Genomic DNA, 17,239 nt, shown 5'->3' with positions numbered 1-17,239 from the left:
GCAACCACAGCAGAGGACAATCTGCCATACTGCTTTAGCTGTAGGTAGAGTTGGTCAGAGGACTTGAAACCAGTGACTGGTTTAAACTGAGGTCATAGCCTGTGGATAGGGTGAGGTTTGCTCTGTTATGACCAAACATATTGAGAATGGAAGAGGTTTAACTGTCTCTCAAAAGTTACTCTCATTAATGAGCTACAGATACCATGTGAAGTGGGAATGGAGGCCAGGGAGCTAGAACAATATCCTCACACCACTGTCTGGGGAACTATATTTCTCATATCCCTGTACCATTTCCTAAACAAGTTATTCTGATAGTCTCCCTGCAATAGATAAAGATGGGAGTCATGTGAAAATATTGTCCCTTCTGAACATCTTGATCCGCACTGTCTTAAGAAGCAATGAAGCCAATATCGACTCTGGCAGGGTGGGGAGTCACAGTGAACTGGAGGGTGGCGACGCAAACCTGTGTGAGGTGAGGAAGGTGCCTACAGCAGGCCTCCTATGTGGACACTCTCCTTATCCCACATGGGCTTGGATGCCCTGCACTGGGCAGCCCAATTTAGGATGGCAGAATAAATGTGAGGTGAGAAGGGCAGCCCAGTTCAGGAAGCGGACACCCAAGTGGTGTGAGGTGGATGTTCATATCAGGGGCTGGGCTACTGGCTGGTATTGGAGCTCAAGCAGGGAGACGGAGCCTCCACTGAGTTGGCAGTCTGGTGCAATTCATCAGAGCAGGTTGAGGAGGGTGAGGTAGACATTGGCACAAAAAGACTGTTTTTAAATTTAAACAGAATTCTCCATGGGCAGGTCTTTTTTTTTTTTTAGATTGGTGTTGCAGGGTATACTTATTTTACATTATAATTTTACTTACATCTTATCTATGTCTTTAAATTTAAGATGTCTCTCTTGTAAACAGCACAAAATTCAGTCTTGCATTTCTTATCTAGATTAATAATCTCTGCCCTTTAATTAGAGTTTAATCTGTTTACATTTAATAGAGCTGCTGATAGAATTGATTGAAGAATGTCTTATTGGGATTTGATTTGTATTTGTGTGATTTCTTCTTTGTTCCTTTGTCCTTCTTTTCCTGCCCTATTTTGTTGTTTTCCATTTTGTCTTTAAAAAAAAAAATTTCATTTATATACTTGACAGAGATACAGTGAGACAGGGAACACAAGCAGGGGGAGTGGGAGAAGGAGAAACAGGCTTCCTGCTGAGCAGGGAGCTGGACACAGGATTTGATCCCGGGATCCTGGCATCATGACCTGAGCTGAAGGCAGACACTTAGTGACTGAGCCCCCCAGGCACCCGTTTTGTCTCTTTGTTGGCTTTTATTTATACCTGTATATATTATCTTAGCATTTACTCTAGGACTGTAGTATGATTCTTCACATATCACAGTGTACTTTGAATTAATGTTATACCACTTCCCATAGGAAACTTGTCATGATGTCTTTCCATATAACTTCCCCCCGACCTTTTGAATTATTTTTGTCATACATTTTACTGTATACCATTATTCCTTTTTTTTTTTTATTTGACAGACAGAGATCACAAGTAGGCAGAGAGGCAGGCAGAGAGAGAGAGAGAGAGAGAGAGAGAGAGGGAAGCAGGCTCCCTGCAGAGCAGGGAGCCCGATGCGGGGCTCGATCCCAGGACCCTGAGATCATGACCCGAGCCGAAGGCAGCAGCCCAAACCACTGAGCCACCCAGGCGCCCCTGTATACCATTATTCCTAAAGAATTTTTTGCCCTAAATAATCAGTAATCTTTGAACAAAATTTACATATAAAATCTTTTATATTTAGTCACATTTTATACATTTATTTCTCTTTTTCCCTTCCTGCTTTCAACAGGGATCATTTCTCTTTAGCCTAAAGAACTGCATTTAGTATTTTTTACAAGGTAGTTCTGATGGCTACAATTCTCTTATCTTGGTTTTTCTGAAAATGTCTTCATTTTGCCTTCCTTTAAAACGATATTTTCACTGGATGGAGAATTCTAAGCTGAAAACCAGAAATAGGTTGCCTATTCCTTTTTTTCTTTCAACTGTTTAAAAATGTAATTTAAGGGGCACTTGGCAGACTCAGTCAGTTAAGGGCTCAGGTCATGATCTCTGGGTCCTGGGATTGAGCACTGCATGGGGCTTTGTGCTCATCAGGGAGTCTGCTTGAAGATTCTCTCTCTCCCTCTGCTCCTCCCCTTTCTTGTATACTCTCTTCTCTCTAAAATAAATAAACATATCTTTTAAAAAAATGAGAATGTCATTTGACTGTCTTCTGAATTTTGTTGTTTCTGGTGGGAAGCTTGTTATTATTATTATTTTTTTAATAGTCAAACACTTCCCCTCATTGTTATTCTTTTTTTTTTGTTGTTGTTACTCTTATTGCTGTTTCCCCTAAAGTAATGTCTCTTCTTTTCCATCTACTTTCACCTTTTTGTCTTTATCAAATACCAGTTTGACTCTTGTGTGATTAGATGTGGCTTTCCTTGTCCTACCCGAGGCTCACTTGCTGGGGATGAGAAACGTCATCTAGCAATAAGCCTATGAAAAAAAGGAACTTAGAGCTGCACATCTTTCATGGTCAAAGCAGTGTCATGTGGGGTACAGATAGGTAACAAACCCTGACAGTTCTCTAAGTCCATGAAGTGTGGTACTGGAAGGCAGAGACATCCCATAACATGTTCCTAAGAACAAATGAAGAAGATGTGGCCTTCCTTCAGGTCTATCCCCACCAGAAGCTGGCTTTGCATCTCTCTCTCCAGTCACACTGTGACCTGACTCTTCCAGTGAGTCTGTGGGGAAGGAGGTATCGTGGCAGCAGATCTTGGGGGGAAGAGAGAACCATTTCCTTGAGGTCACTACTGAACTATTTTATTTTGTTTCATTTCTTAATTTTCATGACAGAGATTGTTAAGCAAGAGAAGAATTGTTTCCTCAAAGCTGGGAGTAGGGGGATATTTCCCCAGACAAAGGAGATTTGAAGAAATTGGCATGTTTAAGGTGCTCCCTACCCCAATCCAGTTGTGCCCATGAGTAGACTTCAGCTCAACAAGGAAGATATTTTGAATACTTGTCACAGAAACACTGTCACAGGAGCCTAGAGGTTTTCCCTGCAGGGAGGTGTCTGAGCAGAAGCTCATTACAGAGTGGCATATGTAAGGATTCTTGCTGGCCTGGCTGTTAAAGAGATCTGGTCTCAGTCCAGGCTCTGTCCTGACTCTGGTACCTTCAATCAGTTTGTATGCCTTCCTGGGACTTTGTCTATCTCCCATCTTTCCAAGGAGGATAAGAGACAGCGGCGAGTGTTCTCAAACTTGTTTTAAACCACAGAACCATTTCCTTGAAGTAAAGGTTATATGTAAGCTAAATATGAGTGTGGCTGGGTAACTTTAAAAAATAGTATTTTAAATTTTGTTTTCTGCATTTTCCTTTTTGTCTTTTTTAATCAAGAAAACTTTTAATCAAGGGAAAAAGAACTTTTTTAACGAAAGAATTTAGTATGCCTTAAATACCCAGATTTTTTTTTTTCAGCTCCAGCTCAGAAGTTAGGGGACCTCATTGCTCTTCCCTTGTAAAAGTGCCCAAGGCCTTTAAGAGATGGTGTTTCTTCAGGGTTTGCTCACAATATGTGAAGGGGCATGGCTTTGAGGGTTACATGACCGCAGAGTATTTACCCCATGTCACAGAAGGGGGTGGTGTTGTGTATATTTGGTGCAGTGGGGCATTAGTTGAGGGCTGGAACTTAGGCTCAGCTTTCAGGCAGTGCCCACACTAATGGCAAAACCTTAGAGGTATGGCTGCTGGAAGCATCTTGTGAGGCAAGCTCAACACAAGGAAATCCTTGTTTAGCAAGAAATCACATCTTCTATGTGTGGCCTCCAAGCCAGCAATTTCTGAATGTTGAAGAGTCTAGAAAGTCTTGGGCTTTGTGGATGCAGCAGGAGCCATGGTGGCCTGAAGAGAAGAGGTGATTCTCCATTTTTCCAGACGATGTGAACCTCTCTGGTTTTAGTTTGAGTCTGCATAGGTGGGAGCTTGCAGTCATGACAGAGATTGTCTCTGGCTTGTAGAACTGGGTGTGTGTTTAGAGTCACCCATTGCCTTTGGACAATTGAATATTGTGATTATTCATACCATTAGAATCTGTGCAATGACATTCTAATCTGCTACATCATAAAATATGTTCCATTTATTTATTTATTTATTTATTTTTTAAAAATTTAAAATATTAACATATAATGTATTATTTGCCCCAGAGGTGCAGTTGTGAATCATCAGGCTTACACAATTCATAGCACTCACCATAGCACATACCCTCCCCATTGTCCATAACCCAGCCACCCTATCCCTACCCCCAACCTCCAGCAACCCTCAGTTTGTTTCATGAGATTAAGAGTCTCTCATGGTTTGTCTCCCTCCTGGTCCCATTTCGTTTCATTTTTTCCCTCCCTACCTTCCATGACCCCCTACGCTGCCTCTCAAATTCTTTATATCAGAGAGATCATATGATAATTGTCTTTCTCTGATTGTCTTATTTTGCTTAGCATGATACCCTTTAGTTCCATCCTTGTCATTGCAAACAGCAAGATTTCTGTTTTTTGATGGCTGCATAGTATCCCATATATATATATATATATATATATATATAGAGAGAGAGAGAGAGAGAGAGAGAGAGAGAGATTGACATATATATGTCTATATATCTATATGTATATGTATATGTATATATATATATGTCTATATATCAAATCTTTATCCATTCATCTGTTAATGGACATCTAGGTTCTTTCCATAGATTGGGTATTGTGGACATTGCTGCTATAAACATTGGGGTGCATGTACTCCTTCGGATCATTACATTTGTATCTTTAGGGTAGATACCCAGGAGTGCAATTGCTGGGTCATAGGGTAACTCTGTTTTCAACTTTTTGAGGAATCTCCATGCTGTTTTCCAGAGTGGCTGCACCTGCTTGCATTCCTACCAGCAGTGTAGGAGGGTTTCTCTTTCTTCACATCCTTGCCAATATCTGTCATTTCCTGACTTATTAATTTTAGCCATTCTGACTGGTGTGAGGTGGTATCTCACTGTGGTCTTGATTTGTATTTCCCTGATGCCGAGTGATGTTGAGCACTTTTTCATGTGTCTTTTGGCCATTTGGATGTCTTCCTTGCAGAAATATCTGTTCATGTCTTCTGCCCATTTCTTGATAGGATTGTTTGTTGTTTGGGTGTTGAATTTGATAAGTTCTTTATAGATTTTGGGTACTAGCCTTTCATCTGGTATGTCATTTGCAAATATCTTCTCCCATTCTTGTGGGTGTCTTTTGGTTTTGTTGACTGTTTCCTTTGCTGTGCAGAAGCTTTTGATCTTGATGAAGTCCCAATAGTTCATTTTTGCCCTTGATTTCCTTGCTTTTGGCAATATTTGTAGGAAGAAGTTGCTGCAGCTGAGGTTGAAGAGGTTGCTGCCTGTGTTCCCCTCAAGGATTTTGATGGATTCCTGTCTCACAGTGAGGTCTTTCATCCATTTTGAGTCTATTTTTATGTGCGGTGTAAGGAAATGGTCCAGTATCATTCCTCTGCTTGGGGCTGTCCAATTTTCCCAACACCATTTATTGAAGAAATTTTTTCCCACTGGACATTCTTTCCTGCTTTGTTGCAGATTAGTTGACCATAGAATTGGAGTTCCATTTCTGGACTTTGTATTTTGTTCCATTGAGTTACGTGTCTGTTTTTGTGTCAGTACTGCATTGTTTTGATGATTACAGCTTTGTAATAGAGCTTGAAGTCTGGAATTTTGGTGCCTCCAACTTTGGTTTTCATTTTCAACATTCCTCTGGCTATTCAGGGTCTTTCCTGGTTCCATATAAATTTTAGGATTATTTGTTCTATATGGATGGTATTTTGATAGGGATTGTGTTAAATGGATATATTGCTTTAGGTAGCATAGACATTTTCACAGTATTTGTTCTTCCAATCCATGAGCATGGAACATTTTTTTCCATTTCTTTGTGTCTTCCTCAACTTCTTTCATGACTACTTTGTAGTTTTCTGAGTACAGATTCTTTGCCTGTTTGGTTAGATTTATTCCTAGGTATCTTATTGTTTTGGCTGCAATTGTAATTGGGATCAACTCCTTAATTTATCTTTCTTCTGTTTTGCTGTTGGTGTATAGAAATGCAACTGATTTCTGTGCATTGATTTTATATTCTGACCCTTTACTGAATTCCTATATGAGTTCTAGGAGTTTGGGGGTGGAGTCTTTTGTGTTTTCCACATAAAGTATCACATCATCTGCAAAGAGTCAGATTTGACTTTTTCTTTGCTGATTCAGGTGCTTTTAATTTCTTTTTGTTGTCTTATTGCTGAAGCTAGGATTTCTAGTACTATGTTGAATAGCAGTGGTGATAGTGGACAGCCCTGGTGTGTTCCTGACCTTAGGGGAAAAGCTTTCAGTTTTTCCCCTTTGAGGATGATATTCACTGTGGGCTTTTCATAGATGGCTTTGCTGATATTGAGATAGGTTTCCTCAATGCCTACACTGTGAAGAATTTTGATCAAGAAAGATGCTGTGTTTGTCAAATGCTTTTTCAGCAACTATTGGGAGTATCATATGGTTCTTGTTCTTTCCTTTATTAATGTATTGTATCGTCAGGTAGGATAATCCTTTATTAATGTATTGTATCACATCGATTGATTTGCCAATGTTGAACCAAACTTGCAGCTCGGGAATAAATCATGCTTGGTCGTGGTGAATAATCCTTTTAATTACTGTTGGATCCTATTGGCTAATATTTGGTGAGAATTTTTGCATCTGTGTTCATCAAGAATATTGGTCTGTAATTCTCCTTTTGATGGGGTCTTTGTCTGGTTTTGGGATCAAGGTAATGCTGGCCTCATAAAATGAGTTTGGAAGTTTTCCTTCCATTTCTATTTTTTGGAACAGTTTCAGGAGAATAGGTATTAATTCCTCTTAAATATTGGTAAAATTCCCCTGGGAAGCTGTCTAGCCCTGGGCTCTTGTTTGTTGGGATATGTTGATGACTGCTTCAATCTCCTTACTGGTTATAGGTCTGTTCAGGTTTTCTGTTTCTTCCTGGTTCAGTTGTGGTAGTTTATATGTCTCTAGGAATGCATTCATTTCTTCCAGATTGTCAAATTTTCTGGTGTATATTTGCTCATAATATGTTCTTATAAATGTTTGTATTTCTTTGGTGTTGATTGTGATTGCTTTTTCATTCATGATTTTATTAATTTGGGTCCTTTCTCTTTTCTTAAGTCTGGCCAGGGATTTCTCAATCTTATTAATTCTTTCAATGAACCAGCTCCCAGTTTCGTTGATTTGTTCTGCTGTTCTTTTGGTTTCTATATCGTTGACTTCTGCTCTGATCTTTATTATTTCTCTTCTCCTTCTGAGTTTTGGTTTTCTTTGCATTTTTTTCTCCAGCTCCTTTAGGTATAGGGTTGGATTATGTACTTGTGACCTTTCTTGTTTCTTGAGAAAGGCTTGTATTGCTATATACTCTCCTCTCAGGACTTCCTTTATTGTGTCCCAAAGATTTTGAACAGTTGTGTTTTCATTATCATTTGTTTCCATGAATTTTAAAAATTCTTCTTTAATTTCCTGGCTGACCCACTCATTCTTTAGTAGGATGCTCTTTAGCCTCCATGTATTTGAGTTCTTTCCAACTTTCTACTTGTGGTTGAGTTCTAGCTTTAAAGCACTGTGGTCTGAAAATATACAGGGAATGATTCCAATCTTTTGGGACCAGTTGAGACCTAATTTGTGACCCAGGATGTGATCTCTTCTGGAGAATGTTCCATGTGCACTAGAGAAGAATGTGTATTCTGTTGTTTGGGGATGGAATGTTCTAAATATATCTGTGATGTCCATCTGGTCCAGTTGTCATTTAAAGCCTTTATTTCCTTTTTGATCTTTTGGTTAGATGATCTGTCCATTTCATTGAGTGGGATGTTAAAGTTCCCTACTATTATTGTATTATTTTTGATGTGTTTCTTTGATTTTTTTAATTAATTGGTTTATATAATTGGCTGCTCCTGTGTTAGGGGCATAGATATTTAAAATTGTTAGATCTTGTTGGATAGACCCTTTAATTCTGACACAGAATTTCCTCATCTTTTATGGTCTTTGGCTTAAAATCTAATTTCTCTGATATAAGGATTACCACCCCAGCTTTCTTTTGATGTCTATTAGCAGGATAAATTGTTTTTCATCCCCTCACTTTAAATCTGGAGGTGTTTTGGGGTCTAAAATCAGTTTCTTGTAGACAGCATATCATTGGGTCTTTTTTTTTATCTATTCTGATAACATGTGTCTTTTGATTGGGGCACTCAACCCATTTACATTCAGGGTAGCTACTGAAAGATATGAATTTAGTGTCATCAGATTGCCTATAAGGTGACTATTATTGTATATTGTCTCTGTTCCTTTCTGGTCTGTTCCGTTTAGGCTCTCTCTTTTCTTAGAGGACCCCTTTTAATATTTCCTGTAGGGCTAGCTAAGTGTTTGCAATTCTTTTACTTTTTGTTTTTCTTGGAAGCTTTTTATCTCTCCTTCTATTTTCTTTTTTAAAAAAGGTTTTATTTATTTATTTGACAGACAGAGATCACAAGTAGACAGAGAGGCAGGCAGAGAGAAAGGAGGAAGCAGAGAGCCTGATGCGGGGCTCGATCCCAGGACCCTGGTATCATGACCTGTGCCAAAGGCAGAGGCTTTAACCTACTGAACCACCCAGACCTTTCTCTCCTTCTATTTTCTTTCTTTCTTTCTTTTTTTTTTTTTTAAAGATTTTATTTATTTACTTTACAGACAGAGATCACAAGTAGGCAGAGAGGCAGGCAGAGAGAGAAGGGAAGAAGCAGGCTCCCTGCCAAGCAGAGAGCCCTATGCAGGGCTTGATCCCAGAACCCTGAGATCATGGCCTGAGCTGAAGGCAGAGGCTTTAACCCACTGAGCCATCCAGACCCCTCTCTCCTTCTATTTTCAATGACAGTGTAGTTGGATATAGTATTCTTGGCTGCATATTTTTCTTGTTTAGTGATCTGAGTATATCATACCAGTCCTTTCTAGCCTGCCAGGTCTCTGAGACTTGTATGTTTTACTACTAGATGATGGGGTGTGGGCCTATTTTTATTGATTTTGAAAATGGGTTCTTTGTGCCTCCTGGATTTTGATGCTTGTTCCCCTTGCCAAGTTAGGGAAATTCTCGGCTATAATTTGCTCCAATATACCTTCTGCCCCTTCTCTTTCTTCTTCTTCCAGGACCCCAGTTAATCTATATTGTTTTGTCTTATGCTATCAGTTATCTCTTGAATTCTCCCCTTGTGGTCCAGTAGTTGTTTGTTTCTCCTTTGCTCAGCTTCTTTATTCTCCATCATTCGATCTTCTATATCACTAATTTTCTCTTCTGTCTCATTTATGCTAGCAGTAAGAGCCTCCATTTTTTATTGTACCTCCTTAATAGCTTTTGTTTATTTCAACTTGATTAGATTTTAGTTATTTCCCCAGAAAGGGATTTTTATTTCTCCAGAAAGTGATTCTCTAGTATCTTCCATGCTTTTTTTTCAAGCCCAGCTAGCATCTTGATAATCATTATTCTGAACTCTAGTTTTGACATATAACTAATGTACATATTGATTAGGTCCCTAGCTATTGGTACTGCTCCTTGTTTTTTTTTTTTTTTTGTGGTGAATTTTTCTGCATTGTCATTTTATCCATATAGGAATAGTTGAATGAGAGAGAAAAATACTAAAAGGGTAGCAGTGACCCCAGAAAAATATACATAAACTAAATCAGAAAATACCTGAAACCAAGGAGACAAGAAAGGGGGGAAAGAGAAAAATATATATGTATATTAAAGTGGTGTATAGAACAGAGACACACACTTGATTTTATGTATATTTTGGTGTGTTAGAAGAAACTACTTCCCCAATTTTTTTTTTTTTTTTACTTTTACATTTATTTATTTATTTATTTTTTGCAAATATAAACATATATTTTTATCCCCAGGGGTACAGGTCTGTGAATCACCAGGTTTACACACTTCACAGCACTCACCAAAGCACATACCCTCCCCAATGTGGAAAACCCAAAAGACTCCACTCCAAAATTTTAAAGAAAGAAAAACTTATATGTACAAAAATAAAGGTAAACATGATGAAGGGATCGACTATGACTGTAAAGATGAAACTTAAATAAGATTCTAAAAAGGGAATTGATAAGTTGTTTGGAAAAAGAAAAGAAAAACAAAAAGGATTATGACAGTGAAAACTTAAAAAAGATTTAAAAAAAGTATTGATAAGATAAAATAATTTAAAAATGTTATAATAAGGGAGTGCCTGGGTGGCTCAGTGGGGTTAAAATAGTTTAAAAATGTTATAATAAGGGAGTGCCTGGGTGGCTCAGTGGGTTAAAGCCTCTGCCTTCAGCTCGGGTCATGACCTAGGGTCCTGGGATTGGGCCCCACATTGGGCTCTCTGCTCAGCAGGGTACCTGCTTCCTCCTCTCTCTCTGCCTGCCTCTCTGCCTACTGGTGATCTCTGTTTGTCAAATAAATAAATAAAACATCTTAAAAAAATAAAAATGTTATAATAGGAAAGAGAAAAATAAAAAAATAAGAAAAAAAATTAAAAAGATTTAATTTTGCAAGACTAAAGGATCATGGGGGAAAAAGCCATGAATTCTATGCATTGCTTTCCCCTAGCTGTGGAGTTTCACAGTTCTCATTGATCGGTGAAGTTGGTCTTGACTTGATGTTGTTGCTGATCTCCTCAGGGAGAGGCCTGTTGCCAGGGGCCAGGCTAAGCAGTCTGCTTGGTTTTGTGCTCGGGAGCTTTTGTTCCCTGAACTCTTTCGTAGAGCTCTGGAGAATGGGGATGAAAATGGAAGCCTCCCAGTCTCCAGCCCAGAGGAGACAAGAGCTTGGGGCCCCACTCCTCAGAGAAAAGAGGTCAATCACTCCCAGTCTCCCTGGTCTCCAGCTGTTCTCCGAGCTCACCTGGCCTGTGACCAACTGTTTCTATTTCTGGTGCACAGCCCCATTTGGAGTCTCCAAACCTAGCAGATTCCTGCCTCACTCCTGTGCTGCTCCTCCCTGGAATTCTCCCTAAGGAGGAAGATGAGTCTCCCGGGTTCGTCCACTCATGGGGTCTTTGTTTGAAGAGCAGTGGCCTGGTTGTGACTTGGATCATGGTGTAAGGTAACCCTGAGCTGAGAGCTCACTCCTTGGCTCTGTCTTTGCAGCCGGCTTCCCACTCTGATACCTGGGAGCTCTGCTACTCAGACACCCCTGGTCTTTTTGTTACCCTGCAGGTCCTGAGACCACACTGTCTCCACGAGGGCTTCACATCCTGCATAGCCTCTAGAGTGACATCCTGCAGTGGAGCAGACCTCTAAAAGTTCCAATTTTGTGCTCCGCTGCTCTCTCACTTCCCTGGAGCTGGCCCCTCCCCTGAGGTCTATCTTTCTGTCACTTTGGATTCACTTCTCTGGGCGTCCCACTTTCCAGAAAGTGGTCAATTTTTTGTTCCTAGAATTGCTGCTCTTCCTCTCTTCTCTTTCCTCTTCAGTTTGTAGCTGTTCAAAATGTTTTGGTAACTATCTAGATACGCTCCTGGGACATGATGATATTTGGGCCTCCTACTGTCTGCCATCTTGCTCCTTTCTCTATTTTATTTATTTTTATTAAAAAAAAGTTTTATGTATTTATTTGTGTGTGAGAGAGAGAGTCACATTTGTGAGTGAATGTGGGTGGGGGAATAGGGGCAGATGGAAAGGGAGAACTAGACTCCCCACTGGCTTGATCTCAGGATCTGGAGATCAAGACTTAAGCAGAAGGCAGATGCTTAACAGACTGAACCACCTAGGTGTCCCTTATACCTGTTACTTTTGAAGCAAATGAAAATAAGGCTGCCCTGTCCCTTAGGTGAAGAGCATGCTCTAGGAAACAAAGTTTAGTAACTTCATATCTAGGAACTAAATGACTAAAGTCCCATACACTGCTATTTCCAAATCCCATACACTGCTGTTCTAGAGTCACATGTGATAACATTGATACAGCCTATAATAAAAATAACTATAAATACTTGATTCCTGTGCATTTCCCACAGAGACGTAGGTCACATGGGCTTGTGTGGAGGAGGGAGAAGGGTTTAGTTGGTTTAGGTGAAATTCAACAGTATCAGGTTCACCTGGACTCAGGTGATAGAGCTTGCATTCTGTCCACTCAATACCTGGCACTTAGCAGGTGCTTAGTTAGCATTTGCTGGTTGGTTGATGGAAAAAATTTGTCCTTTTCAGTCCTACTGAACAGAGGAGCTCTTTTTAAATCAAAGGCTGATTTAGCCCAAGGTGACCAACAGGGAATCTCAGCCTAGAGGTTGGCAGTGACAAGAGGGACAGGTTGAGAGGGACTTAAGCTACTGAGTGACCCGGCAGCTAGTAGACCCTGACACATGGAAGGGGTTGAGCTGGCCTGGCCAGGTGACAGATGGGACCAAGAGTTCTGTAGAGCCACCTGACCAGCCCTGTTCTCCATGGAGGCTGTCTGGTGCTCTCAGGCCTTGTGACTGTGATACTCCTCTCATAGGGCTACATCCTTGAGCTGTTGTCCTACCCTGGGCCAGCTTGGTGTCCTAGCCTGGGCCAGCTTGGTGTCCAAGGCCCACAGTGTTTCCTTCCTCCCTTCCAGAGAACACAGAGGAAGGATGTAAGAAGTTCACCCTGAGCCCCAGGCGTAGAGAGGTTCATGGTTTCTCCTGGTGGTACTCAGCTTTGGCGCTGGCAGAAGGGCAGGGTCTGAGAGACAGGTGCAGGTAAGCAGAAGCTGGAAAGAACTTTGTATGGGGTTGGGGGAAAGGGGTGGAGGATGAAGAAGAGAAAGCAGAAAATAGCAGAATTGTGTAATTGGCCTTGTAAGAACAGATTTGATGCCAGGGAATGAAGGTCAATGAATAAACAAGAAACCAGCCCTTCACATTCAGTTAAGAGACCTTTATTTGATGGCTGACATTCAGGTAAGACACATTTATTCCATTGCTGTTGCCTTCCCTGCCACCCTCTCGAGTGTGATTCTGGATCAGCTCTAGAGCAAATGGTCTGGCTCCTGTAAGTAGGGGCTTCTCATGGTTTTCTTTATCCAAGGCAGGAAAGGTGAGATTTTGGTGTAGACCCGGGGAGGTGTCCCATCATTTTGTCCATAGGACACAATGCCCTGGGCCACATTGTTACACACGAGAGGGCCTCCAGAGTCCCCCTGTGGACAGAGATAGGGAAGGAGTGAATCAGTTCTCCTGCTGCCCCCATTCTCCCCAGCCCCTCTGAGAAGGCTGCCTTGTGTGAACCCCATAGGAGATGGGAGGACAGGACAGGGCCGGACCTTGTCAGTGCTTCACTTCACCCCAGGTGGCAGCTCCCTCTCCTTCCCTGGGTCCCAGGTCCTGTGCTGAAAGACTGCAGGCTGCACTCTCCTCTTTAGGTACCCAGAAGCTGGTGGGCAGGGCTGACACTCAGCATAGAGGCCAAGCCTGGTAACCCAGGTGGGGACCAGCTCTGAGGTGCCACCTGGTTTTCACTCCTGCATGCCCAAGGAGCAGAGGTTTCTAGCATTGGTGGCCCGACATGGGGCAGAGTGTGGCAAATTCAACCTGTAGGAGCACCTCATTTGAATACATCCTATACCCTCAGCAGACTCGCAGAGGGTCTGGGTTCCCCCTATCTCTAGCTGTTCCCCCTCCTTTCCTCACGAGAAAGATCACTGCTTGGGTCTCCAGATCCCAGGTCTTCCCCAAACACCCCTGCCCCTAGACCCATGCTAAGCAGACACCCAATCTCACCTGAAAGGAAGACTTCTTTTCATCTGGGTTCCCCACGCACAGCTCAATGGTGCGGTCGTAATGCTTGGGATAGCGGGATTTGCACTTGCCATCGTCCTGCACTTCCAGCCTCACCTCCTGCAGAGTGTCTGGGTACATGCCTATCTTGGCCATCTTCCCCCAGCCGGCCACTGTGCACACCTGTCTTGGCCTCACCCGGTTCTTGTCCCTGGGCAGGCGGAGGGGCTTCACAGCTACAGTCTGCTTGGCCTCTCTCTCCAGCTGTTGGGAAGAGGCAAGAGAGTCCAGCTCAGCTAGTGGCCTTGGGGCCTGGATGCCCCGATGAGGCTGTACTGTCTTCTCTCTGCCCTGAGCTAGGGACACTGGCCAGGAAGCCAGGATGGAAGGAGGGAGGGGACAGGTCCCAGTGGGAGGAAGAACCAGTGTGGACCCAGGAAAACAAGGGCAGCAAAGAGGTTTCCTTACCAGCAGTAACATGATGTCGTTGGAGTAGCTCTTGGGATCATAGTTTGGGTGAGGGATGGCTGTTTTCACGGGGATAACCTGCTGGGTCGTTTCTGGTTTCATGATGTTGTGGGCCCCCAGGGTGACCTGGATGGAGCTACACAGAGGGCAGAGTGGGGTGTGGGAGTGTGGAATCACAGGATATAGCCCAGGGGCTGTGAAGGGCAGGTGGCAGTTGGGGTGGGCAGCGCTGGAGGTGATGGGGTAACTGAGGCAACAGGAGATTCCCAGGTTTGAGCTGTCTGTGCCTTCTGCTTCTCAGTGGCTGAGGTAGGATTCTGGAGCCATAGGTGACTGGGGTCAGTTACCCAGAGAAACATGTGAATGAGATGAGATTGCATTCTGATGCCAAAGCAGGTCCCAGCTCTTCTCTTACTCCAGCAATGCACCTGGTTCCGGCCTCCCCTCTCCCCACCACCTACCTGACCTCCCTCACCCACTTTCAGGAGTCCCCCGGCTCATGCATTCCTCAGAGTGCCCAGGGCAGAAGGCAGGGCTCCATGCCAGGGTTTTCAGGGCGGTACAGGCTCATGGTCGCTCCTTACCTCCCATAGCAGTGAGCGGCCGTCAGCACGAACTTCTTGTGTACCAGAAACCCACCACACTTTCTCCCCTTATTCTGATTCTTGATACGAAGATATGCCATGTAAGGCCGGGAATGGGGCTTGGCCTCATGTCCCCCGATGATCTCTCCTAAGGGAAAATTCTGTTCTGTTCCTGTGTACCCACTGAATGCACCAGGCCGGCACAGCCCGAATTTGGGAGAGCGTGGGAGGGGCCTCCACTCCCTCCCCTGGGAGTGGGAAAAAGACTGTGTCTCGGTCTGTGTGTGAATCTTTCTTCTACACATGATCAGAGAGGAGCATACCTGTCGTAGGGACAGAGACATCCTAGGGGATCCTGAGCAGTCCCTCTCTTGACTTTGCTTTGTTTCTAGCGAGTTTCTAAGGCCCCCATCATCCTGTGTTTAGGGTCCAAGTTTAGTTATATAGGTATTGTCTCACAAGGCCTGTTTCCATGGGACATGTAGTAAATACCTAGGGTAAGTGTTGTTTGGCTGTGTGAGGGCAAGCCTCCCCAGGGAGCCTCCAGATGAAGGCTGATAGAGCCAGTGCTGCTAGGATTCTGGAAAGCAGAGAAGTTTATGTCTGCCAAGGTCCTGTTTGAAAAAGGGGAGCCGCTAACAGCCTGGGAAGAAAAGCAGAGTTGGAGAGAAGGATGAAGAGCCTTGGGATAGAGCCAAGTTAACAGCAGTCTTCTGGGGACCATGGTCCATCCCACAGTGGGGTCTGCTGAGCCTGGGCTTCTCTCCCAAGCAGATGCTGAGGGAAGTACCTGGCTCATCCCACAGGGAAGCCAGGTCTGCTCTGTCCTCTGCAGGGGGATTTATGATGTTCTCTTTTCCAGTTTCTCACCCTCTGCTATGTACTTCTAGGAAATCTCCATTTCCAGATGGCAAAGGCAGAGCCTGGGGAGGGGACAGTACCCACTGGCTTTTCTAGAAACTAGTCTTCTGCTCTGTCGTTTCTGCTGGTGGCTTACCCAGCACCCTACTTGAGAGTGGGAGGCAAGATGACAACAGGGTGCAGAATGTTCCTGGTGGATAGGTGGATCAGGGGTGTGCAGAAGGGCCAGGAGGGCTGTGCCCACTGGGAGGGGGTTGGGCCTTTGAGGGTGGGGTGGTCACTTACCTGCCTGGGCCCCAGAAGGCAGGCGAAAGGCCAGCAGGAACAGGAGCAGGAGTGGCTGCATCTTTCCCAGGAGGCTGCCCAGGTCGGGGCTACTGGCGCTTCCTCTGTGCTTTTAGCTCCCAGGAAAGGACGCGGGTGCAGATGGGCTCACTGACATTGAACTCCTCTCTGGTTTGTGGTGTTTCATCCTAGAAGGCTTTCTATGACAGCTTCCCTGCCCCCACCCCTCTGTCTGATGACGTTCTTGGGGTGGTTGTGTGAGAATTTTGCTGTGACCACATCAGAACCCACACAAATTGACTCAGAGTAGACCACTTGTTCCAGCCCAGAACAGGACAGCGAGTGTACAAGGTGGGGACTGGAGGATGTGGTATCAGCCTGGAGGGTTTCTAGAACCCAGAAACCTGAGTCCCCAGTGATAGGGCCACCACTGCCTCAGCTCCGTGCTGAGTCCATCAGGATGATTTCTTTAGCAGCTGTGTATTTGGGCTCCTTATCTGAATGATCCAACATACCAGAGATGTGTCTCCGTCTCTCAGAGAGCATGTCCGGTGGAGGAGACAGAAATAGCAACAACCAGGGTCCAGCATGGTCAGGGCCATGGTAGAGGGAGGCACAAGACAGTAAGAGAGCGTGACCACTATTTACTAAATCCATAGGGCAACCCCTTCATCACCCTGGCTTCTTTTCTAGGGATTTTAACATCTGTTTTAAAATTACAAATGCTCAGAGTCCACGTCTTTTGTCAATGCTTTTAACAAATGCCTTGCATTTGACACTTAGCTTATGTTAATGAACCATCTTGACCCTAGACATTGAATCCACTGGTTGACTGAAGCCTAGGTCATTCCTCCTTTGGGTAGACTGGACTCAGTCCTGTCTAAACCACCTAAAACGCATGAACTAAGCCTGGGGAAAGGTTGGTTCCCAAAAGAAGTTCCAATTACTAGATTGCCAATACCATGTGAAGTGGGAAAGTACACCGGGCAAGCAAAGACCAAGAGTTGTCCTTTTAGCATTCTCTGGCCTCTGCCCAGAGAGCCACACTTCTGAGATAGCAGGTTTGTCACATAATAGACTCAACTTTTACTAAGCAAACTGCTGTTGATCTCACTGCCATTGGATGTGAGGGGCCATTGTTTCTAAAAAGCTAAGCTCAGTTCTGTTTAAAGAACAGCTAAGTATCT

General features: G+C 43.5%; 1 protein-coding gene across 1 annotated transcript; it reads right to left on the bottom strand.

The window, feature by feature from the left end:
* Positions 1-13,000: 13,000 nt before the first annotated feature.
* LOC309866695 (granzyme B-like) lies at positions 13,001-16,430 on the bottom strand. The gene is made up of 5 exons (XM_082734479.1): positions 16,053-16,430; positions 14,907-15,054; positions 14,323-14,458; positions 13,858-14,118; positions 13,001-13,277 (listed from the first exon to the last, which is right to left on the bottom strand). The coding sequence occupies exons 1-5, from the start codon at positions 16,111-16,113 to the stop codon at positions 13,107-13,109; spliced, it is 777 nt and encodes a 258-aa protein (XP_082590605.1). The 5' UTR covers positions 16,114-16,430; the 3' UTR covers positions 13,001-13,106.
* Between the last annotated feature and the right edge of the window lie 809 nt (positions 16,431-17,239).

This window comes from Mustela nivalis, assembly GCF_964662115.1.
Source record: "Mustela nivalis genome assembly, chromosome: 6".
Classification (NCBI taxonomy): domain Eukaryota; kingdom Metazoa; phylum Chordata; class Mammalia; order Carnivora; family Mustelidae; genus Mustela; species Mustela nivalis.
The sequence above is the reverse complement of the archived record's forward strand: the minus strand, read 5'-3'. Positions and strand labels throughout refer to the sequence as shown.